This window comes from Alternaria incomplexa (assembly GCF_024043165.1).
Source record: "Alternaria incomplexa strain BMP 0042 chromosome Unknown scaffold_2, whole genome shotgun sequence".
In the NCBI taxonomy this organism is placed as follows: domain Eukaryota; kingdom Fungi; phylum Ascomycota; class Dothideomycetes; order Pleosporales; family Pleosporaceae; genus Alternaria; species Alternaria incomplexa.
This window is the reverse complement of record NW_026249851.1, coordinates 2,517,226-2,542,079: the sequence shown is the minus strand read 5'-3', so window position 1 is coordinate 2,542,079 and position 24,854 is coordinate 2,517,226. Positions and strand designations below refer to the sequence as shown.

The 24,854-nt window shown below is 53.9% G+C and overlaps 6 protein-coding genes across 6 annotated transcripts; 3 read left to right on the top strand and 3 right to left on the bottom strand.

The window, feature by feature from the left end:
- Positions 1-5,522: 5,522 nt before the first annotated feature.
- On the top strand, positions 5,523-6,761 carry J4E90_002361 (uncharacterized protein; the record flags this gene model as incomplete). Its single annotated transcript, XM_051431941.1, has 2 exons — positions 5,523-5,526; positions 5,686-6,761. 2 exons carry the CDS (start codon positions 5,523-5,525, stop codon positions 6,759-6,761), a joined length of 1,080 nt encoding a protein of 359 aa, XP_051295075.1.
- A 16-nt stretch (positions 6,762-6,777) lies between these two features.
- J4E90_002360 (uncharacterized protein) lies at positions 6,778-7,815 on the top strand (the record flags this gene model as incomplete). Its single annotated transcript, XM_051431940.1, has 2 exons — positions 6,778-6,781; positions 6,812-7,815. The coding sequence occupies 2 exons, from the start codon at positions 6,778-6,780 to the stop codon at positions 7,813-7,815; spliced, it is 1,008 nt and encodes a 335-aa protein (XP_051295074.1).
- Positions 7,816-9,177: 1,362 nt separating this feature from the next.
- Positions 9,178-11,802, top strand: J4E90_002359 (uncharacterized protein; the record flags this gene model as incomplete). The annotated part of the gene is made up of 2 exons (XM_051431939.1): positions 9,178-11,606; positions 11,664-11,802. The coding sequence occupies 2 exons, from the start codon at positions 9,178-9,180 to the stop codon at positions 11,800-11,802; spliced, it is 2,568 nt and encodes an 855-aa protein (XP_051295073.1).
- Positions 11,803-12,642: 840 nt separating this feature from the next.
- Positions 12,643-13,595, bottom strand: J4E90_002358 (uncharacterized protein; the record flags this gene model as incomplete). Its single annotated transcript, XM_051431938.1, has 3 exons — positions 12,643-12,813; positions 12,891-13,030; positions 13,568-13,595. The coding sequence occupies 3 exons, from the start codon at positions 13,593-13,595 to the stop codon at positions 12,643-12,645; spliced, it is 339 nt and encodes a 112-aa protein (XP_051295072.1).
- Positions 13,596-16,755: 3,160 nt separating this feature from the next.
- Positions 16,756-17,775, bottom strand: J4E90_002357 (uncharacterized protein; the record flags this gene model as incomplete). The annotated part of the gene is made up of 1 exon (XM_051431937.1): positions 16,756-17,775. One exon carries the CDS (start codon positions 17,773-17,775, stop codon positions 16,756-16,758), a length of 1,020 nt encoding a protein of 339 aa, XP_051295071.1.
- A 2,257-nt stretch (positions 17,776-20,032) lies between these two features.
- J4E90_002356 (uncharacterized protein) lies at positions 20,033-21,142 on the bottom strand (the record flags this gene model as incomplete). Its single annotated transcript, XM_051431936.1, has 1 exon — positions 20,033-21,142. One exon carries the CDS (start codon positions 21,140-21,142, stop codon positions 20,033-20,035), a length of 1,110 nt encoding a protein of 369 aa, XP_051295070.1.
- Positions 21,143-24,854: the final 3,712 nt, after the last annotated feature.

Here is a 24,854-nt window from a genome sequence, read left to right as displayed (position 1 = left end):
CGTGGAGGAACGGCATTAGTGACGAATGACGCTTCGGATGCTCGTCGCCGAAGCTCGATCTCTGATGTCGCGATGATGTTGCCGTATGTATCTACTACCCGGTCGGGGTCGGAGTACACAATGTCTTCCATGGGCGAGGCTTCGCGGACGGATGCACTCTGGGATGGCACACTTTGAGATAGTGAAGCGGTGATGGTGGTAGTAAGGTGAGGTGCTGTTCCAATGGCGCCACCTAGTTCAACGAGTCCGCGGGGAGGTATATATTGTCGTCGCCCTCGTCTTCGTCCTGTCCCTCGTCCGTGGCCTCTCGCGAATCCTGCTGGAGCCCTTGTTGCTGCGCCTGCTGGTACAGTCGGCACTCTAATAATGCCTTTTGAGGGAGCATCTGGTGCTTCGATCTCTGGATGTATGGAACACCAGCATTTTACACATTCCATCTCAGCCGCGGAATCGTTGATTAGAGCTTTTGCGAGAGGAATTCTGTAGGTTTCGAAGCTGTGGTCACAGTTCCATGAGCGGTCCTGGTAGTCTTCCCCTGGCTCTTCACCAAAGTCTAGATCTTGATTCTCCCAGTAACGAGGCCCTCCAGCATCAAGATTACGTGGAGGAGCTGGCTGTGGCGTAGATATCGCTGCTGCGCCAACCGTCTCTTGCGTTTGAGGTGTCTCGTTGGATAGCGCCGATGCATCGTTCGTGCCAGATGGAAACTCGCCCTCATCAGACTCCGTGATGTTGCCGTCACTCCCGTCGTCTTCCCCATATTCATTACACGCTCCACCACAGTCCTCCGGCTCGTCCATACACATGTAGCAGAAGTGCGCTCCACATCGACACTCCATGTGTAGACAACCGTACATTCGTTTCAGTCCATGACCGCACTTTGGACACCTCTTATATCCCCAGCTCTTCAGTAGCTCGGTAGTTTCTGCATCGATGCCGAATTCAGAGATATTGCATATAGCGTCCGGATGAGCGACTTGCCGACATGCGAGACAGATCTCAGCTGAGCAGGTTGGACACGCAAAGACGTTCAACGTTGGCGTTCCAACACCAGAGTCAACGCGCTTCCCTCGCTTTTTCGTCGCCTGATCGGGCAGGAGTCGCTCTGGAATGAAGGCCGAGCATGTTGGCACTGGGCAATAGAATGGATTTGGTGTGAGCCACTCTTCGTACTTCGATTTGAACTCTGTGAATTCCTCCTTCGTCAGATGTGGTTTTGCGTAATGAATTGGTATCTGTCCGCAGCACCTTGGAGGCATGCGCGTAGTATCTTTGCAGCATTCGGTGAACATCCTCTTGATGCACGACCCACAGTATGTACTGCCACATTGTCTGCATGGCTTCACAACCTCCTTTGAGTGCTTCGGACTTTTGGCACCTGGTAACTCCGTACAGCATATAATACATTGTACTTCTGGTAATGGTAAGGTAAGAGTAGGCTTTGCTGGTGCTGGAGGAGGCGGGGGCATGGTAGTCGCGGGCGGCGGTTCAGGGTCGGCATGATCGTGTTGGATAGACATGAGTCGACGCTCTTCTAAGAAGAGAAGGAACGAAGTGGTGATGTTTGGGGCTTGTTCCATAGCTATGGAAGGTGCAAGAGTCGCGAACGTTGTTGCGGGCGCGCTGTTGCGTCTTTGCGGAATAGCTGGTACGGTGGTAGAGGTTGCAACGTTGATATCGTCGTAACAATAAGGGTCTGAGACCCGTGATGTGGCCTCTTGGCATTGCGTTTGTGCGTTTGCATGGTCAATGTCGTGATGTTGGGCAGTTGCGTCTGGCGAGGCAGCAGCCTCCACGTGCGGGCGTACCGCTCGAGAGAACTTGGAACCCATGGTAAACGAGATGGCTTATGCGACTGTGTCACATAAAGATGTCGACAACATCACCTTAAGTAGAGAGCAGCATGTAGTTGAATGTGCGAGGTTTGACTCAAGGCTGTTGACTCAACGGAAGGCGCAGTGGTGCTGCCTGCAGGCAGCCAGCCTTGCGGCGCTGACAGTCATTGGCTTCGACGAGACATCATCACAGTACCCCACAGATACCAGACATCTCCTAGCTTTAATGAGGCTGTGGCCTGAAAACGAATCTGATGTACCTCTATAATGTATGCTGATTGATCAACCAATGCTCCGAGACTCGTGTCGTACTGCGAGAGCATAGTGAGGGCTGACCATGACGTCAGATCACGAGCCTTCGCCCTTCAGCCACATGACTCTGGTAGAGGCACAACAACAGAACCTCGAAACATAGGATGTTCCGCCCTTTCGATAGCAGAGAGCTGTATGCGGTTGAGGGTACGATGTCGTGCACAGCCAGCAGGCGGGCTATTCTCTAGAAGCTCCACCAACCCCGCACCAGGTTTAGCGCCATCTGGTGCTTCCTCTTTCGCTAGCTTTCACACTCGAACACCGTATTCGCCATAATCCATCGTCCACATTTGTATCGGAGTACGCCTACTAGGGAACAGTTGCTGGATCCGCTTCTTGTCGCTACCATCTGATGAAGATCACCTGGCCATCGTCTTGTACCCTAAAGATCATGGCGCGTACCGGCACGAAGGGTAGGCGTCCACCTGTGTAGCTTAATGCTCTTCGTCCTCAGACGTGCTTCCAGGTCCGAGTCAGACATGTTTGTCTGATGTTGCTGTGAAGCTCAAAATCTTTCTGTTCGCGATTCCGCGCCAGCTGGAAACCAGACATGCTTCGTCATCAATGCCGCAACTCTCGAAGCTAGTCAGACCCTGAGCCACGCACACTTATGAAGGCGCATCTCCGAAAGAGATCGATTGTCGTCTCCAGCTACTAAAATTCCGTATGGCGCTGCATCAAAGACATGCTAGACTTGATCGGATTTAGGCTCGAAAGAAGAACAGGCTCCACAATCTAAGTTCAGTATTTCGACGGAGTGAAAAGTTCAATGTAATACGTGATATGTGATCCAAGTTATCTCGAAAAGCTCGGCTATGGGCTAGGCTCAACTGCGGATATAACATGACGGCCCGGTGCAATTCAATCTGACCGCACCGAGATGATGTTGAGTAAGCCTACGCCGTTGGGCACAACTCCAAGAGAGAGCTCCAATCTCTTGCATCGGCATCGTGGAATGTGGCGCAGACGGTCGTCTTCGCCCGAAATACGCTCATAGGTTTATACGCTGAAACCTGGTAGACTTCTGCAGGCTAGACGTAATAGGTGCTATTTCCACGCGGAGCGGGGTATATAGCGTGAACGACTCATGCAAGTCCTTGCACAGGACGACGACATCTAGATTGACCACCACCAGCGATATGCCTTGAAAGCGCGAAGCTAATACACCGCGACTACGTTAATTAAGTTGCGATCGTCACACTGGAAAACGGGTACTCGGATATTGCTGGTATTCTTAGGACTCGGAGCCAACGAGGCTAGCGATGTTCTTGGGTAGGGATCGCAGACTATCGGTGTACCGCGAGGTACTTTTGACATTCAAGGTACTTTGTACCGTTTACAACGTAGTGACCAATTGAGAGACAGCCAAGCATGGCGGATGGTTGAATACATGCCGAACAACGTACCGTCGGCTCGTATATCCGCTTGGTATTGACGCGATGCTGCTCTGAGAGAAAAGGTGTAGCACAAATGGGTCAGTATCGGGGTCAAGTTACTCAGACTAGATCAGTGACGTGAGTGACTTTCGTTGTACCACCTGCCGAGTGGGGCGGCCCACGAGAGCGTCCTGGTGCTTACTAGATCATCCGGTGGAAAAGCTCTCAAGCGCACCTGGTCGGCTGCTAGTTGCTCGACAGCACACGCCGAGGCAACGGTCCGGACGTAAACGTGAGCTTGCAAAACGGGAGCATGTCCTCAAAGAGTTTTCCCGAGGATTCGCCAATGTATAATGCGGGTGCTCCAGATAATACTGGGGTCTACCCCGAGGAGCTATACCGCCGATTTCTCAGCCCAACGGAATGTCGGACCTCACAGCAGACGCTACTGAGCAGATGCTAGAGACCAAGGTTTGCGACTTTGCGGCGCAGTTGAAGACGGAAGCATGGAAGCTCGAATACGACACCAACCCCGCACTGGGTGTCTTGCCCTGGGCTTGGACGTCTTGAGCCAACGAGACAGGGCGCCTCACGCACCTCCCACTGCGAGCTTGGCTGTTCTGTGGCGCTCGGAAAGGGCTTTTGAGTGTGAGCTTATATGCACGTCCGGGGTTGACGTAGGTAGATGACGATGTACACGGCCAGGGTCATTCAACGCGCCCGTGCACGTAGCTCAAGGGAGACGGGAGAGGAGCAACATTTCTTCTTTTCCCTTGTGGAGCTACCCTGACGTGATGCAGCTGCGAGAAGTCGATGGTCGCTGCATATGCGCAGCAGTCTTGACTGGAGATGGACCATGTGATGGGGCTTCCAAGGAAACATCGGGGCCAGAAGAACACAGCGGAGGCACCGGGGTGCGCTCCATCGAGTCATTGAGGGCTTAGGGGCGGGGATCAGCAGGTTCTGCACACGTCCCCCGCAGAAGAAGAGGCAGCCGCTTGCGCCTGGGGTCGTGACGGCGCATGGTGCTAGGGGACGGGTAGCTGGGCGCTGGGGAAGCTATGCCCTGCCCATGTCACTTGCTGCTCGCGGCTGTGAATAAAGCTGTCATGGCGCCCGGGACTTTAGGCCTGTGTCTGCGAGCGCTCTCAACTCCTACTTGCATACTACCACAGTAGATTTATATTACTGTGTTCTTGTATCTCAATCGCCGCGTTTCCCAGCCAGCCGGACGCCATGCTGTGGCTTGCACAAGCATTGTTTGCGGGCCTTGCCCACGCCCAGGTATGTTTGCACATTCTCTAATTACGCACCACAACGACGTTGGCACTGCGAGATATTTGTTATCAAGCTGCAGAGATGCTGCGCGATCTTGCGCATCTTGTTGTTGCCCTCTTCCCCTTTCTGCGCGCAGTACAATTCACCCCTGCAGCCGTGTTTACGAGCTTACGCTGATCATAAACAAGTATTCCAACAACACGGGCTCCAACGACACCAGCAGTCCATTGAACTTTGCTGAGAGTCCTCCATACTACCCCAGCCCGTACGTACAAATTTCGGCATATTACAAGTCATTAGCCGTAGAAGTGGGCTTGACAGGTGTGGAGAAGAGCGAAGGAGCGCCGGCTCCACCAAGCTTTCACATGCGGCAGTTGCATCGCGACACGACCGAACTTCACATCTGGAACACAGTTGCTGACTCGTAAATAGCTGGGCAGAGGACACCACCGGCGACTGGGCTGATGCCATTACCAAGGCAAAGGCATTTGTCAGCCAGCTTACTCTCATCGAGAAAGTGAACCTCACCACCGGAACTGGATGGCAGAGTGACGCCTGCGTTGGCAACGTTGGCGCCATCCCCCGTCTCGACTTCGACCCTCTCTGCTTGCAAGACAGCCCTCTGGGTATCCGTTTCGCCGATTACGTCTCTGCATTCCCTGCAGGTGGCACTATCGCTGCATCATGGGACCGTGGCGAGTTCTACCGCCGTGGTTACCAGATGGGTCAGGAGCACCGCGCAAAGGGTGTGGATGTGCAGCTCGGCCCTGCTATCGGTCCTCTTGGTCGCCATCCCAAGGGTGGAGTAAGTTATTCGACTCGATTGCCTTGACATTCACTAACATCTGCTCAGCGTAACTGGGAAGGTTTCTCCCCTGACCCAGTCTTGACTGGTCATGCTGTCGCCGATACCGTCCGCGGTATCCAGGACGCTGGTGTCATCGCATGCACCAAGCACTTCATCATGAACGAGCAGGAGCACTTCCGCCAGCCCGGTAACTTCGAGGACTTTGGCTTCGTCGATGCCATCAGCTCCAACTTGGATGACAAGACTCTGCACGAGCTCTACCTGTGGCCTTTCGCCGACGCCATCCGTGCTGGAACTGGATCCATCATGTGCTCTTACAACAAGGTCAACAACTCCCAGGTCTGCCAGAACTCGTACCTCCAGAACTACATCCTTAAGGGCGAGCTTGGCTTCCAAGGATTCATCGTCTCTGACTGGGATGCTCAACACTCTGGTGTCTCTTCCACCCTTGCTGGTCTGGACATGACTATGCCCGGTGACACCGACTTCAACTCTGGCCAGTCCTTCTGGGGAACCAACCTGACCATCTCCATCCTCAACGGTACCGTTCCCCAGTGGCGTCTCGACGATGCGGCTGTCCGTATCATGGCAGCATACTACTTCGTCGGCCTTGACGAGTCCATCCCTGTCAACTTCGACAGCTGGCAACGCGACACTTACGGATACGAGCACTACTACGCACAGGTTGGCAACAAGCTCGTCAACCAGCACATTGACGTTCGCATGGACCACTTCCGCTCCATTCGCCGCTCTGCTGCCAAGTCGACTGTCATGCTCAAGAACTCTGGTGTCCTTCCTCTCTCTGGAAACGAGAAGTGGACTGGTGTCTTCGGTAACGACGCTGGTGAGAACGAGTACGGTCCCAACGGATGCGCCGACCGTGGCTGTGACAACGGTACCTTGGCCATGGGCTGGGGCTCTGGAACCGCCGACTTCCCTTACTTGGTCACTCCTCTCGAGTCCATCAAGCGCGAGGTTACTGACAATGGTGGTGTCGTCACTTCCGTCACCGACAACTGGGCCTACGCGCAGATTCAGGCAATGGCTAGCCAGGTTAGCCACGCTATCGTCTTTGTCAACGCCGATTCTGGTGAAGGTTACATCACCGTCGATGGTATATTTTATCCTGCTTTTATATTGAAACCTTACTAACTCAGGCACAGGTAACATGGGTGACCGCAACAACCTCACTGTCTGGCAAGACGGTGAGACTCTGATTCAGAACGTGTCGGCACTGTGCAACAACACCATTGTCGTCATCCACTCTGTCGGACCTGTCCTTGTCAACAACTTCTACGACAACGAGAACATCACTGCCATTCTCTGGGCTGGTCTTCCCGGCCAAGAGTCTGGCAACGCCATCGTCGACATCCTCTACGGCCGCCACAACCCCGGTGGCAAGCTTCCCTTCACCATTGGCAGCTCCCAGGAAGAGTACGGCCCCGATGTCACTTACGAGCCCACCAACGGCCACGGCAGCCCCCAGGACAACTTCGACGAGGGTGTCTTCATTGACTACCGCGCGTTTGACAAGAAGAACATCACTCCTATCTACGAGTTCGGTTTCGGTCTCTCCTACACCACCTTTGAGTACTCTAACATCAGTGTCACAAAGGTGCCTGCTGGCGCATACGAACCCACTACTGGTCAGACCATCGCTGCCCCTACTCTTGGCAACTACAGCAGGAACATTGAGGAGTACCAGTTCCCCGCCAACTTCACTCGTCCGGCCACCTTCATCTACCCTTACCTGAACTCGACTGACCTTGCTGAGGCGTCGCAAGACCCTGAGTACGGTGTCGACTACACGTGGCCTGAAGGTTCCACTGATGGCTCACCTCAGGCTCGCATCGCCGCCGGTGGTGCTCCCGGTGGTAACCCTCAGCTGTGGGACGTCCTCTACACTGTTGAGGCCACCATCACCAACAACGGCACCGTCGCTGGTGACGAAGTTGTTCAGTGCTACATTGCTCTCGGTGGCCCTGAGGACCCTGTAGTCCAGCTCCGCGCCTTTGACCGTCTGAGCATCCAGCCCGGTATGAGCGCTACCTTCCACGCTGACATCACCCGCCGTGACATCAGCAACTGGGACGTCGCTGCCCAGAACTGGGTCATCTCCGAGTACCCCAAGACGGTGTACGTCGGTGCCAGCTCGCGTAAGTTGTTGCTTACTGCTGAGATGGACACAAGCGACTACACTTCTTAGAGGAGTCGTTGAGATCTGTATTGTTTGGATAAACACCATCAACAGTAATGTTCAATCCTTAATTGTCAGCTAGTCGTAGCTAGTATTATGAAGAAACGAATCTTTGTAACTATTGCCTGATGGTGTGTGCACGTGTCTTGCCTGTCAAACTTGGTGAAACCGCTACATGTACGCTTGATCGATCCAGACAGACGGCTATTTGCCCAATCGCGATGGATTGAGGGGTAATGCGTATCGCGGGCCGGCTGCGCTTCGGCGTGGAGCCTCGATGACGGGCGATAGTCAAGGACTGCGTTTACGAGGTGACTAATGTAGCTAAAGCGATCAAAATTCGACGCGTCACGGGACGAACGCTGCAAAGCTGCGATCGTTTTGCATGATGTCGACGCGGTATTCTACGACGTTCTTCGCTCATCGTGTAGCAGTACACACCGCAAGCGAGCGTGAGTAAGCGTCCGAAGCGGCAACGATTGGCGTCGAGTTGGTGGGCCGTTGGTGCAGCCAGCAGCGATCCTGTTGGCGGCATGCGAACGGTTTTCAAGCCCGATTGCATAGCGTCATTGTTTGCTTGGCTGGGCCCGACGCGCACAGTCGGCACCTGAGCGTTTGGGGCTTTTGGGTGCGCTGGAGAAGCAATGCTCAGGGTGCAATGACAGGAGGCGGGCATCATATTGCAGGCGTCCCGTTTGACAGCGGCGCAGCGTGCATGATGTTTGAAAGTCCGGGTCTGGGTCGCTCACGGCTGGGGGCGCGCAGCCAGCTACCGCGTTATTTTGATCACGAGTGCGCACGGATAGCATCTTGAGCCAGGACACCAAGGCGACGTAATTTGTCCCCTTCCGTGCTCCTGCGGCTCTGCTCCATTATCTCTCTATCGATAGCCACCGACTATCTGACTATCCCACGCGTCGCGCATTGTCACCGTTGTCTCGCTGCGTCCTGAGGTCATCGCTGCGCCTGCGCTAGCCACCAAGTCGCGTCGTGCTGGAATAACAAACACGCCGATACGTCGACCCTTCGGCCCACGACCGCGCGCTTTTCCACTCTTCTCGTCACCACCGCCCTGCGACGCCTGCCCCCGGCCCGCCGCCGCTCCCTGGACGACGCCTTCCAGTCGCGCGCAGTGCATTGGGAATCCAACACCGACGTTTCGCGGTAAGCAGCTCCCGTTCCGAGTGTGTCGAGTCGCTTGGTGGGGCGCCTGGCTGGCTGCTCTTCGCACGTCCGTGGCTGGCTCGTCCCTCTCCCATGGTCCGCCGTCACCACCCAAAACAAATAATACACGGATGCCCACACTCGCACAACTCTCGCTGATACATTTTCCTCCTCCACAGATTCGCTCGCTAGCCCCCCGCATGCACCATGTCGACTCGTAGAAGTCTTCGTTCGCGCAGAGACGCCCAGCAGCAGTCTGAACCCGACACGCCAGATGCCACGCCCTCGCGCAAGCGCAGGCGGGTGAGCAGCCCCAACACCACCAGTGTTGCGGCGAACTTGTACTCACTCGCACAGTTGAATGGCGCCGCCCAAGAGCCCGCTGCTACGGCCGCCCCCGACCCGCCCCGTACCCGCATCACAGAGTCGGTTGCCAGCAACGACTCCAACACGACACTGCCCAACGGCGGAGACGCAGAAAACCCCATGGACCCTATAGAGCGCCAGAACATCGTCATAGCCGCCCTCCGCGTGCCCGGTTATGTGCCCCACGCTGCCATCGACTATGCCAACGACCTGCAGTCGCAGCGCAACAAGGGCAAGAACATCCCGGCCTTTGCCAAGATTGCTGCCCGCGACTGGTGCTTCTTCGTTCAGGACACGCAAGTTAGAATCGGCCGTGTAGACTCGAACACGCGCTCCAACCAGCAGAGCTCTCAGCCCGACCTCTCTGGGCTGCCTCCAAGTGACCCCAACCGCCAGGACTGGGGCGTGCACATTGACCTCGGACCTGAGCGCCAGATATCCCGCGTCCACGCCGAGATCAACTTTGAGGTTGACGACCAGCAGTGGTACATCACCGTGAACAGCCGCAACGGTCTCAAGCTGGACGACCGCCATCTCACCAGAGGCGACAAGGCACCCCTACACTCGGGTATCTGCATCAGCATTATGAGTACACAGATGCTGTTCCTTCTCGCCAACCAGGAGGACCACTTCCACCCCATGCTGTGGCGCCAGGTTAAGAATGAGGACGCCGCCGAGTCTGACAATGACGGCAACCCGCCGCCAAAACCCCATCAGCACGCGCATCCCAGCGGACCGACGCCCAAGCGCGACCAGTACGATCCGTTCCCACCGTCTTCGCACCCTCGCAACAAACACCAATCGTCACAAGCATACTACAACCAGATGACATCCACCCCGGGATACCCGCAACCCGGTACCCCCATGACTTTCCGCGGCGAGAAGGACCCGCGCAGCAAAGGCTCACCTGCTACCTTCTCTCGAGCAGTTCTACTAGAAAATGGCGACGATATTGACTACAGCTTAGACTCAACCAAAGAAATCAAGCCGCCTCACAGCTATGCCCAGCTCATCGGCCAAGCGATCCTCAGTAGCGAGGAAGAGATGCTCACGCTTGCCAACATTTACGACTACATCAAGTCCCGGTATGCATTCTTTCGCCACACAAACAGCGGCTGGCAGAACAGCATTCGACACAATCTGTCCCTCAACAAGTCGTTTGAGAAAGTTGCACGCCGCACCGACGAGCCTGGCAAGGGTATGAAGTGGAAGATTGCAGAGTCAGAGAAGGAAGAGTTCATCAAGAAGCAACTGCTTAACCCTCGCAAGGGCGGCGTGGCAATCGGATACCGCATAGACGGCTCAGGGCCTAGTTCGCCCGCGCTGGGCAATCCATCTCAAGCCACCGAGCGCCTTGTAGGTGCCTTGGAGCGCGACAACCGCCAAAGCCAATACCCTCCTCGCGTCAAGTCGCCTCCACGATCCGCTACGCCCCCGCTTTCGTCGGTCCCGATGGCCACCGAATCCTACACTCCAGACCGCGGCCCACGCCCATTTGGAGGTTTCAAGCAATCGCCGACTATACGCGACCAGGATCGGTTCGTCACTCCGGCGAAGCGCCTTGTTTATGGAGCCAATGACGGCCAGGAACCTGCTCACATCAAGCAGGACGAATCTCGACTGGAATCATCACCCGGTGTGGACCCCGTTAAGCAGAGTGTCCCTGGTATGAAGACAGACGTCGGTAACTCACCACCGACCCTGTACTCGGACACTGGGTCGAACAACATGAATGGCAACTACGATGCGAACCGAATGAACAATGCCCTCGTCACCCCACTTGTTTCCCGCCACGCACCCCGTCTCGCACCCCCAAGCACAGCTCAAATGCCCAGCCAGTACATGGCGTTCTCCAGTCCAGCACCTTTCTGGAAGTTCGTCGACCTTCCCAGCACACCTGCCAAAGCACCACTCGAGCTCAGCCCTATCAAACTACAACGTCCAGACTTCAAAGATGGCGATGACGACGACCACCCCAGTTCACCCCCCATGTTGCCGTACAACAGCGCAGAGCCCGAAGACAATGAAGATCAAGACCAAGATGTTGAGGAGAAAGGCGAAGAAGAGGAAGATGCCGGTCCGGAGAGTCCAAGTCGTACCGTCTCCAGACCCGCCAGTCGACATATTGGAAGCCAGCGTTCCCGGTCAAATAGCAATGTCAACGGACTTGGATTGGGTATCGTGGGCAACGGAGGGATGGTCCGCGGCGCCAGCCTGACGAGCTTCGAGGAGGAGCCTGAGCCCGAGGAGGAAAGCTATGATCTTTCAAAGTATGCTACGAATGCTTCCTTTTCTCCAGTAATGATACAATGCTAACAGTTCAACAGGGGCTTCCAGAAAATCGGCTCCTTCCACCGCAGCATGGCTCAAGCCCACGGCCTCGGCAGCATCGGCAGTCGCGCTACCGCTACACCACCACCTCATCCTCCCCATCTCGCGCGCACCAGTGTCCCTGCAAACATGTAGACTGAGTTGCAAGAATCAGAACAAGAATCGGCAGCGATATTTCTCCTTCTTTCACGCTTCGGTACAGATTCTATACTATAGGACGACGGTGTGGAAGGACCAGAATCTCCAAAATGAGCGGAAGTTGGATTATGACAGTTACGACACTTTCTTGTTGTGTGTTTGATTAGGTTGCATCTCGGTTTCTCGGTCCGCATAGCTCTGCGTATGGAGTTGAGTGTGTTACTTCTTTTTCAATGTTGTCCTATTATGTCGCATCATTACATCGATCGTATCACTCCGCTTATGGCGTTCTATGGGGCATTATGGCATATCGGGCGGAAAAGGGTGCGCTATGATAATGATGGTGTGTTTGGTATTCTGTTTTTTTATTGTCTGCATCGGTTATAGGGGAGAGGAGTAAGATAGGGTGTGTCTGTGCGTGTGCATGGAATAGTGGCTAGTGGGTAGTTCGGAGGGTGATGCCTTGATGTAGTCTCAGTCAGGGAATGGAAAGCATATACTTTGAAAACGTTTTCGTACTTGGCTAACCGACGTGTTCGTCGGTGTGAAGATTGAGGATAGGAACAGTTTACCATGCATGGCCTGTAGTTATTCTAGCTTCGATGCCAGACTTCGTTTGGTACGGGTCAAATATCAGCTGTCCGCTTGCACATACACCACCTCACGTATATAGCTTGATACCTCATCACTTTCAATTCCCTCTCATTGTTCCCTCCCTGCTAGCCGTGCAGGTAACATAAGCTACCTAGGTACCGATATACACGTTTCCCTCTCCCTTTCCATCCCATCTGTTGTCCCTCCCGTTATAGTCAGAGCAATGCGCAGTCCGACTTCCCTCTAGTTAATCTCCTTGTGCGGGAACCACTTGCTCGGCTTAAGGTTCTTCTCCTCAAGCGGCGCATCCAACACGCCCAATCGCCTTATCTCGCCCGCGGACGGTGCGTCGTCGCGTTTTATGTTGGCTTCGGCTTTGCGGTATGCGGCTTGCAGGGCGAGGGTACGGGCAGCCTGTTGTTGCATTGTCAGCGTTGGAGTTCTGGCTTGGGAATGCTAAAAGACGGGAGGGGCAGGGGAGGTGCACATACCTCCTTCTTGTGGTGAAGGCATTCGTAGTAGTCCTCAAGGACGGGTGCACATTTTGCCTTGCCAGAGTCGTCCTCGGCGTTTGTGTTGGTTGTGTAGCATGCGAGGACTTCTTGCCAGAAGGGGAAGCAGCGGGATGGGCCTGGTTATTTGTGTTAGTTGAGAATTGTGGGTTTCTATGTAGGGGCTCTTCTTGTGGTATTGGAGGGCAGCTGAGAGCGAGGTCGGAAGCTTTGGAGAGTTGGAGCGCGAGCGAACCGGTCGGTGGAGGCCGTCAGATGGCGCGATCGGAGAGCTGGCATGGACGGATTGGAGATGCGATAAACCTTTTGATGTCTGGATATTGTTCCTGGAGGCCTCGGCTGTTTTCTCGAGCTATTGATCGTGCGGTTCCTCATGTTGGTTTGCTCGCAAGTCAAGCCCAAGATCCAGAGTCGTCTTCAAGCCTGTGGCTGGCCTCTGCGCAAGCAGGGATGCGTGATCCATCCTCCTCCCATATCCTCCATATGCATCCGTATTCCGGTACGTTCGGGATAAGTATTCGCATCGTGTAGCCGTCGTGATCGATCTTCGCATTCGTTCCGGGTTCGCTCTTCGTAGTGCCATTGCGCTCGCTCCGCTGCCTCCTCCAAACCCCAAAGCTCCCAAGATTATCCCCCGGGAAGTGAATTGTACGTACCACCAGCAAGTCCGTATCCTGAAGCCATTGTCGCGGTGTTTAAGTGGGGGTCTTGAGTCGCGATGTGCTGCTACTGTGAACTCGGCCAGCTTGTGTTACGTCAGCAACGCACGGGCCTTCTGTCGCGGAGCCGATGGCGCTGAGCCTCTGCTCGCATCCGCCACTTTACAAGCAAACTCCTTGAAAGTTGACCTCTTCATGCATGCGCAGGCTGCGTGCCGTCTCCTTTGAACATAGTGAGGGAATAACAGCACCTGCAATATCATTGAATGATGAAAACTACATCGTTAAGGCATGCAGCCTCATTCTCGTCTATCAGGCTACACTTGGGAACCTGACATAGCCACATACACACCTTGGCTGCATGCATCATGTCCACCTTTTCGGCTAAATTCACCAGGCTGCAATCTTACACCAGCCTTCCTCGTCCCCAGTACAGGCACTCTTCACGTGTACCTTCATAGCCTCGGTCACATTGCAACAACAAAGCGTTCCTTCGTATGTGCTCCCGGAAGCTGAATCTCAGTACCACTTGCGAACGTCTTCGCAGATCCAAAGCACAGGGTCTCCGCGAACATGTCGGACAGCGGAACCGTCTGTGTCGGCTGTGGACATCCGATCTTGGATGAAATGACAGGAGAAGATCTGACGCTGGAATTTAAACCGTACTGTATCAAATCCAAAAACTTGCTAATCGGATCGAAAATTGGGTGCCGAAACTGCGATTTCATCCTTGATGCTATTACCACTGCTCTTGGTCAAGGCCGATTATCCATGGAGTGGTATATAACCACTTGGCCTGATGTGGAAGATCAAGAACTTGTGATCCGCATCGAAGAAAAGACGGAGGTCCGCGAAAGGATTGAGGTCATACGTTACATCGGTATGTCCAAATAACCTACAGTCAACGCTCGGACTGACGATATGTAAGACTCTTTACGCGCTATCGAGCCTTCGAAGTCTGTTGTCTGGAATGTCAAAGGATCCCGACCGCTTTCAGAAGATACGTGTTCACCGAGAACTATGCGTCTGATTCAAGAGTGGACGAACAATTGTATGCAATACCACAATGATTGTATGCAACGACTAGTCGTTCCATTACCCAAGAGAATCCTACATATTACGGCTGACCAAGTATTTCTTCGAGAGCAACCTGCCAAATCGGCTCCGTATGCTTGTCTCAGTCATTGTTGGGGACTGAATGGCCCAGCCATCAAGTTGACCGCTGGAACGGTCGGATATCTGCGCAACGGTCTTAGGACATCTGATTTACCCAAGACGTTTCGAGATGCGGTGGAGGTGTGTCGTCATCTGGAAATTCACTATCTCTGGATTGATGCGCTATGTGAGACACCCTAGAGGCAACGTTTAGTTTGAGAAAACGCAGCTGAACATTTACAGGTATTCTCCAAGACTGCGAAGACGATTGGAAAGAAGCCGCTGCCACGATGAGTGATATTTACGAGAATTCGCACCTTACCATTGCAGCTACAGCTAGCCAAGATAGTAACGGTGGTCTCTTTTCTTCGGATCGTCCAGTCACGAGACGTCTGGAAAAACATCCGCACCTGTTCGCCCGGACGTCACTAGAGAGGTTCCCAATGAACTCCGTAACTGATGTGCCGACGTCAATGCCACTGCTAACTCGCGCCTGGGTGTATCAAGAACGAAGACTCTCGCAACGCACAATACACTTTGGCAAACATCAGGTGTACTGGGAGTGCCAAACCGGTTTTGCTTCCGAGGACTCCAGAGAAGACAAAACCTGGAATACAAATGCTCTTTACTTCGGAAATCCGGCGGGCCTTGACTGGGGTGACAAATGCATGGACCAGGAAATTTACTGGCAGAAGACTGTGACAGAGTACACTGACCTACGACTGACCTACGAGAGTGATTGTCTGCCAGCTATTGCAGCTGTCGTTGATCGAATGTCGCGGCTGCAAAGAGTAGACGACGTTTACATTGCGGGATTATGGAAGAATAGCATACTCTCGGATTTGCTATGGATCACAAAGGGGAACAAACCGCGCCCTGACCGGATGGCTCCTTCGTGGTCTTGGGTATCAGCGCAAAACTCAAAGGTCTTCTGGGATGGTTATGAATTCACTAAAGAGGCCAGAGTCGTCAGTCTGGAGTATATTGTCGTTGGTCTTGCTAATCTCGGAGAGGTCACTAACGCTAGCATCATCTTGATGGTGCCTGTGCTCAACTTGACCGGCTTTGATGAGCTTGATGCCGTCGAGAAAGGTGAAAGGAAATGGAGCACACGTTTTGAACACATCTCAAAGTCAGCTCCCATTATGGAACAATTCCGGCAGAACAATCTAGAAATCTTTGACACTTGGTTCTCTCCCGACTGCGATCTGACTACCGCCAATCCTCCATTCAAAAGTGGATGTACTATGAAACTCTTGGTCACGAGAAGTATCAGTGCCAGGATCGGCGGAATTGTGGTTCAGCAAACGTCCAAAAACCTTCCTGAGTACAGGAGGATAGGCTTTCTTCAGATTCAACTGGAACGGACAATATCTGAAACGGATGGGAAGAAAGATGAGGAATTAGAAAGGAGTGATCATGATGGCGAAGAGGAAGCTGAAGAGATGGAAGAAGATATAACCCGTCTGATACTGTCATTGCCGATGGAAGAAGTAAAGATCATTTGAGGTTTCATCATCTGATCGGTCATAAGCCCAGATTGCCTGTGCTCAATGTAGTTTCATCAGGAATACACGGTTACCATATTTATTCGAACTGGAAGGAATTCTGCATATCTCTGACCTGGCGCATTGCTCCGCAGCACAGCACGGTCGCGCAACAGCACCTGGGAATCTCCAGGACACGCAGACCAGGAAAAAAGCTTAACAGGCCTGCAGCCTACATCAACTTAAACCCCTACAAGATAGGTGACTTAGCATTAATGTAGGCTCTAGACCTGTTTAGTTTTTTTCTTGTATGGCTCGAGAGTTTCGTGAGTGAAGCTACACAGTGTTATAAGAGAGAACACGAGTAAAGAAGAGATGAGACCATTTAATGACAAAAAGCTCATTTAATGCTAGCTACCATATTCTCTCGCTCCATGGATATACCCATGCAGACAAAGATGAACGACTACTGCACATACTGGCCACTACAGGCCCAGCTACAGAAACACAACCACCACGACGCCGCAGATATTATCGTCAGGCCTAAATAGCCACGTTAACCCCACGAACACGACGCAGATACCCCGCCTCCTCCACGGTCCAATGTTTCTTCCCCGGCTGCACCCATTTCGCCTGAACACGAGCAGCCAGCTCGCTCTCCGTCTTCCTCGCGGCTTCCCACTTGGCCTTGTCCTTGTCCTGCTTCTCCTTCTCATTCTGCTTACGCTGCTGAGACCACATCTGATCGGCATCGTTCTTCTGTTTCGCGTTCGCCTCCCGCTTGGCCGTGCGCTCAACGTAGTCTTGATGCTTCTGCATCTTCTCCTTGGCCCCAGTCACAGCAAGTCCGAAACGCTCGTTGTGCTCGAGGTAGGAGGCGTAATCCTCTGGGTCGGGGATCTCGCCGTCAAGCTCGGCCTGTGCGAGCTTGGTTACGACTTTCCGGAAGAGGTTCTCACCGATCGGTGTCTGGATGGAGGAAAAGGCGTCAATGTCTGAGTACTCTGGGAGACGCTCCGCGCGGATGAGGGCCCAGTAGCGGTTGAAAATTCGTTGGGTGTATGCCATCATGCCGAGGTGGTCTGCGGCGCTGCAGAGTTGGATGTCCTCATAGGTGCCCGGGGCTGCGTAGGGGCGGATCTCCTTTGCGAACTTGCTCCAGGTGGTGATATCGTTGAAGTGCTTGATCAGGTCCTGGACCATGCGCACGTCAAGTTCTGCAGGTAGCTTGATCACTGGATCGGAGCCAGCTACCATCTCCTTCTTGACGGAGACTGCACGGAAGAGAGCAATGGGCATCTCGGCTACTGGTGCGTTCTTGCTGTCGACGATTTGCACCTTTGGTCCCGTCGCCAGTACCCTGCGGTCTGCATGGGAGAGCTCGTAGATTTTGGCCACATCGCCCATCTTGTTCTCGGACGCCTGCATGGCTTTCTTGGGACCAGGGGCGGTCACGAAAGCAGAAGCGAGTAGGTTGGCCTTAGCATTAGGAGCTGGAGCGGCAGCTTTTGTGTCCTTCTTAGCAGCTTGCTCCATCTGCTTGGCGAAGGGAGTGGGTGCCATCCCTGCTTTGTTGTTTGCGAGGAGATGGGAGTAGTTGGTAGGGTGCGGACAGCTTGTTTCTGGTCTAGCAAAGTTTGGAATTTGCTAGTGGTGATAATGACCTGGGTTCGACGCGAAGATTGTTGGGTGGGTTGAGAGTAGACTCGGGTGCTGTGATGGAGAACAGCTAGGAGGAAAAAGGGGGGGATTTTATATGCAGAGGGTGGGACTGAAGCCATAGTGAATCCAGGAGAGGTCATGGCGTTAGGCTGGCGAGGAGCTGAGGTTGTAGGCTTACTCCGCTCAGTGTGAGTGAGTGAATGTACCTGCACAGGGTGATGCACTGCTCAGTTCGGACGTGGAAGGCGGACAACACCATCTTCAACCGCCTGTTGTTCTTTCACCAAGGAAACGAGACGGATATTCTCGCGGCGTAGAAAGTGAATGCTGTGGCGCACACGATGCTTATAGAGAATGAGTACCTAGGTAGATTTCGCGTATATATGAGAAGCTGAGAGATGAGCTTCAGTCAAAGGCTGAGACGTGGTTATAAGGCGAAGGTTAGCTTGACATGCGATCACGCGATGTGATATTCTCTTTGATAGCAAGTGTGTTTTCTGCTACTGATGGTCTTTGTGATCGAATGTTATACCAAAGTACAATCTCAAAGACCAAGACCAACCCAGAACCAGACCGCAGTCTGAGTCAAAGGCGCATTCTATTCTTTCTGTGATCAAATGTTTCGGATGTTTGTCAGGGTTGGCATAATGGCGCGTTGGTCGGCTGTTTGCCGTGCCAAATCTTTCATCGATTGTGTATTCTGCGACTCTGACTCAACGGCTTTCACTACCTCTGATTTCGGTTTGATGAGCGTCGCAGTTCTCTGGCATTGACGGTGTTGAGAGGTGGAATGGTCGATAGGGCGGGATGCTGAGCTTGCTGCGATTTGCGTGGGGCTGAAGTTGGCGAGGCCGGCTGGGCAGAACATCAGGCTGCGCGCGCTGTTGCGGCGGCGTCGCCTGGTGGCCTCGCCAAACTGTGCCGCAAAAAGTGGTCACTTACCAACACCAAGGGCTCGGGTGATGCGATGTTCCATGTCGCATCGAAAGTGGGTATCGTGTTCTTGATCTGCGAGGATGATCGACGCGAATGCGAAAGTCCTAGTTTGGCGGTGCGTGGCTGTCAGGCTGTAGGGGCGTCGCACTCCATGTTAATCACCAAGTCTCACTCGCGACGATGTACAATTCTTTGAAGAGTTGATTTCTTTGATTCAAGTTTCGTTTTTTATTAAGTTTAGAAGGCTAAAGAAGCTTGCTTCTGTTCCAGCATCCGATTCAACTGCTCCCAGGTCAACCAGGAGAGTGCTTCTTCCAAGAACTTGCTTGAAGTGTAGGAGATGAACCTACAGTCTCCGTGCATCCAGTGTCCCAAGTCGAAAGAAGGGTCAGCGATAGCGCAAAGGTGCATCAGGAAGTGTTTGCTCCGCAAGCAGAGGACCACCTCCCGAGAGGCAGAGACGCCACGGGCGTGCTCATGTCTCGACCCCGCGCAGTCGCTTTCCCTAGTTTTTCCGACCCAGTCCTCCTTCGCAACAGAGACGAGCTATCACAGCGGCATCGCAGATGCATGTATAACTTTTGTCGCCGCCTCTCGGCAGATCCAGCTGACACTCAATGCCAGGCCAAGTAAGCGTAATTCGTGAACGTGAATCGCGTCAGATCGTAAAGAGTCATGGCATGCCACAGGCTCAACGAAGAGATAGCGCATCCGTCCAGGAGTTGTAAAACGACATTAACAAACAGGAAAAAAGCACAACAAAAATCCCAAAACCGAGTGTGCCTGACCTCGTGAGCCGTGAGGCTGTTGTTTAACCGTCTTCCGTTTGAAATGCCCGACATGCATGCCTCCCAGAGATGCTGTATTCAAGTAAATGAAAAGACCTGGTCCGGCCGTTGTGGTAGACAAAAAAGGAAATCGCTCGCTAAAAACAAAACAGAACGTGAGAGCAGGTATCAAAAAGAAAATGTACGGAGAAGGAGAGGGGAAATGACGCTCGCTAAAAGGAATCAATGATAAAACGCCGTCCCATGCCGGTTGGGTAGTGATGCTTGCACATCGTGTCGTGAATATCGCATTCGTCTCGTGTCGGGCGTCGCAAGGTTGGTGCGCTGGGCAACCTGCGCGGTAAAGGGAAGTGCAAGGGGGACTGGCCAGGTCCACGCTTCCCAGCATCGACAGAGAACAGGTGCATACACCACAGTCGAGTTTGTCATTCAGCTTATGTGAATGCTGCGTACTGTGGTGCGAATCCTGTGTCCCATCCGAAACCGCCGAAACCTCCATGAACGGCGCTTGACCCGCACTGCTGGGCTAGCACGCTCGGCAGAGGAAGGGCTGGTATCGGTGCCGACGCTGGGGGCGGGCTGTAGTACGAACTTGACGTGTAGGGGCTGGTGCTTGGCGCATATGGGCTGGTGCACGGTGCGTACGGGCTCGTCGAGTTGTATGGCTGGCTGTAGGAGGGTGTCGGTGACGGAAGCTGGATCGCTTCGAAGCCCATGTTGCCCATGGTGCTCCAGAATGTTGGTCCAGTTTCACCGCAGGTAGCGATGGTCGGGCTGGGCGTCGATGGAACCACTCTCCATGTGTCAACCGGGGCTGAGTGCGACTGGTACTGCTGTGTTGGCACCCACCAGTTGGCGGAGCCGGGCGAGCTTGGCAGAAGCGGTGCTGGTCGGACAACGTCGACGATCCTGGGAGGAGGAGGAAGGAGCGGGAGGAACAGGCCCATGATGGCGCTCTTGACATCCTCACCTCGTCCCTCGAGTAGCTCTCCCGCACCATCCTCCTCGAGTCCTTCCAGAGCCTTGACACCAGTTCGGAAGACGTAGCGGTTGACAGCCTGGACAAATCCATCTTGGAGCTTCTTCAGCTGTTGCTCCTTCTCGGCCCATTCCCAGGTGCTGGCGGATACATCGACGGAGTAGATGTCCTTGTGGTACTCGATAAGCGCTTCGATGGTCTCCGGTGTAAGCTTGAATGCGACCTCATGTTGTGAGACCATGTCGACGTGTACGACGTAGGCCTCAATATGGATGAGCTGGTAGTTGAAGAGCGCCTCTACCAGCGGGTTGTTGTCCTTGCGCAGTTCCGAGTCCGGGGCCTTTGGTACCATGATTGAGCACAGCGACCACATCGCGTTGGGTCCGGAAAGGGTTTCTGTCAGACACCTCGTGTGTTGCTGGACGCTGTTCAACGGACGCTTGACGCGGTTGACCCTCTTGAGGGTTTGTGTTAACCATGGCTCGACCTTGGAGGCTAATACGACGTTGACGTTTGATCGGGGCGCAAAGGCCGCAGCCGAGGCGGGTAGTAACGAGATCGGCATGTTGTGTGTGTGTGGTATGTGCGAGACGTTTGCGATATTAGGATGGGACGATTTATCAAAGATTCAAAGAAAAGAACAAAAGAGAGGTTGTAAGAAAATGTCTCTGGCGGGTATAATCTTTCGAGAGGCGCCTTGGGTTGAGGAGGAGAGACAGGGAGGGGCGGGCGAATGAGGATGGGGGAAGGCGAGGTGGGAGGAGGGTGAAGAAGGCTAGTGGTGGTGGTGGGTGGGATCTCTTAAGAGCTTACAAGCGACGATCATGGGTCGGCGTGGCCACACTTGTCGGCAAGGATTTCATGCACACTGCCCCGTTTAGCTGCACTGCGCATCTAGCTTGTTTAAACGTGCATACGGCCAGAGTCCGCAGCTGCAGGTCTAGTCGGATCTAAGCTGACCGACGGACACGGCGAGCGCGTTGCGCACGCGTGGATAGGCGGATGCGTGTGGTGCGCGAAGATTGCGATGCTCTCATGGCTGCGAGTGTTGTGCGAACGACTACTCGGCCATGCACGCGCGGAGATGACTGCGAAAGAGGCGTCTGATCAGCCTCCCCAGTGGAAATAGCAAATGTAATCGACGACTATGACCGAATAGTGCTGTGCACCAGGGCAGCTGAAGACGGCCTCACGGTTGCAGATGGATGCGAGGCCGCAGAAACCTGATCGGGAGGCCGCAGCAGCCACCAAACCTGCACATGGATACACGCCGTAGGCGAGCGTCGCAGCATCCTCGAGCCTGCAACTGCGCTTATAGTTGGGCGTCGAGCATCTGGTGTTGCGACATGACACGGATTCCAGAAGCCTTCTTTGGGCGTCCGGAAGCAGAGAGCACGGCAGCGGCTTTGCTACCCTTTTGGGGAGTGTGCGGTTAAAGGGAGGACGAGCCCTCTACGCTTGTCAAGGGGTTTCGCAGAGCAGGACTTTCACGGTGGGTGTAGTCGTGGTAGTCTTGGGCCATCTACAGGTTGACGTTGCTTGAGCCTAAAAATGGGCTCGAAACAGTCAGCCCAATCAGCGGGCCCAGCAGGGATGCGAGCAGGGTTCTCTACCGAAAAACCCGCGATCATGTGAGCCGCAGACGGCCCAGAAGTTTATCATGCCAGCGTCCATGGTCGAGTAGCTTCGGCGCCTGCTGAAGCACGATGCGAATATTCTACGACTCCTGCTTGCGCAATTGTGCCCTGATGACGATGATGCTACTCCTGCGAAGAAGCAAGAGGACTATCCAAGTGGCGTCGGCAGTTGCGCCACTCTCGCTTAGGCTGCACAGCCGCAGACACGTGCGCTCCGGCGGTGACGATGCCACCTCGAGGCAGATCAATTCGGCGCTGCCGATGTCACCTTTACAGTACCGACACAATCGGGCCTCATGACGATGTTACCCACAGTGACCTGGCAATAAACTGGCAATAACTCGCTCCGGCCGATTCCACCTGTCTCTATGGGAAACGGTCGCTTCTGCGCAAAAGAAAGGCTGCATCGGAGAGGTCGTTTCCGTTTCAATCCGCATCGCCTGCGAGGCCTACAGCTGCGCGATTGGAGAAAAGTATCCTCAAGTGAAGCAAAGCGAGGGCATTACGCAATGCTCGGCAACCCCAGCGCCGTCCAGTCGTCCCATCTGTACGGACTTATCGATAGCATTCCACATTGCCATGTTTCAGACCTGCAAAGGCGACCCCGAGACCTGCAGCTGGGATTTGTCGCTGCGCCTCATAGCAAACGAATACGCGGGGCAACGTCCTGGACATGCGCCGCGGCCGTGGCCGGCTGCCCCACGTTGTTGTGATGCTTTACTTTTGCTGGTGCCGATTTCATGATTCAAAAGGATCGTGCGTGCATACAGAGCATGATGTTATATCGCAACGTGTAAGGATACTCGTGACCGTTTCCTGCGTTTTCAGCTTGACAGGGGCACAGACGGGTCAGGTGCCCCACTTAAGCCGACACGAAGCGGGTGGCTCCTTCCCCCACGACTCAACCCTTTCCCAGGCCCGTCCTCGCCCAACATTTACCTTCCAACACAGACAATGTCTTGCTCGTGATAGAGCGTCGTCATGGAGCATATGTACGTATGACTGATCATGCACGCAATTCATCCGTCGTGTTTCACAATATGTCGGCGAAGCGGCGGCCGCATACGCCTGCATCGCGACGTGGACCTAGATGACTCACCCACAGCAAGCAAGCTTCGAGCATACTTACCAGCGCATGTGCGGAGCACGGCACTTGTCTTGACCTCAAGCGCTGCAGAATTTTCCTGCTCCGGCTGCTTTCCTCTAATGCGCTCACTTTCCGGGCCCGGTCAATCTTGGAAATGTCGTCTCTTCACCTGCCATAGAGGTGGGCAACTATGCAGGCGGATCACAAGCCAGCCCGACTGCTGATTGAACCATCTTCTCACACGGGCTGCTAGGCCTTTATACTCTGGTTACACAAGGCGGTCCCTGCTCTATCCCAAAGTCCCTGAAAACCCATGGCTGATGCCCCCGGCTCGAGCACCAAAGTCGAATACTACGATTCCCTGTCTTCAAGACTTATTTGGCTCGTGCCTCGCTCTCCGAAGCTATCCAAGCGTCCTTGTTGGTATAAGCGCTAGATCCGAGAGATGCCTCGTCCGATCTTCCGTTTTACCCAAGCCACTTGGGTATCGCCTTAGGCCAGTGATCAGTTCTAATCATCTAGGAGAAGATTTGTTGAGAAACAATGAGACAAGGTCTCTAGAAAACATGGGAAATATAAGGAGTCGTCAATTCAGGGGCTGTATCTCGTCCAAACAGTCTCCCTATGAGTTGTGAGCGGGGTCAGATATGGTAGCCGCCCCCATCATCCTTGACGGGGAGCTTGGGCTACCGTAGCTCTGGTATCCACCACACCATCTTCTCGCCCGCGAACTTCAATACTGCAAAGTTGAGAACAGTTCGATCGGGGGTGTCGGATCGTGGTCCTAGTGGTATGGCTGGCCCGTCGTTCCCAACCTCATCGACTAATCGATGGGAACCTTGAAACCAAATGGGGTTGCACCCACAGGCGATCGGTAGTCGTCGCTTGTCAAGCCATGTTCCTGGACTCTAATCTGCCTTTTTGAGCGGAGCGCAGGCAGGGCATGATTGTTGAGCTTTGTCGGCGCTTCGCCATACTGCTCGTCGTTTCGGCTAGACTTGTATGCTGGGATAGCAACTTCGCTTTTACACTGTCGCATCTAGACCCTCTTACGCAGCCGCTGACGTACCCACCGAAGCCTCAGATTTCTTCTAGTCGGAAATAATCAACCGTCATCGTTGTGCACTGCCGCGGAGAAGTATGTGCAGTGTTCAGGCTGATGAGAAGTTATGCACGCGTGGGTAGATAATCATGGAGTGTAGCCCCGAGGAATCAAGGCTGACAGGTGTTTACGAGTCAAAGGTCTTGCAGATCTTCGGCTAGATGATAGCTGATCTCAGATCCCAATACGCTCCGTCGTCAGGAGTTGCTGTAACAGTACTGGCACCTCCCGCTTTCAATTAATACATTCACTTGACAACCCTTCAAGCAAACTCTCACGACAGGATCTCGGCTATACACGTCTGCCGACTCGACAATCATTATTGCGCAAGTTTCCCAATATACAGCCCACCACCGGGTGTAGCGAGACACGGACCCTATCTGCAATCAGATGTCCACGGTATCCGGGTATTGCCTCGAGGCAGCGACAAATCGTCGATCGTTTTGCTTTT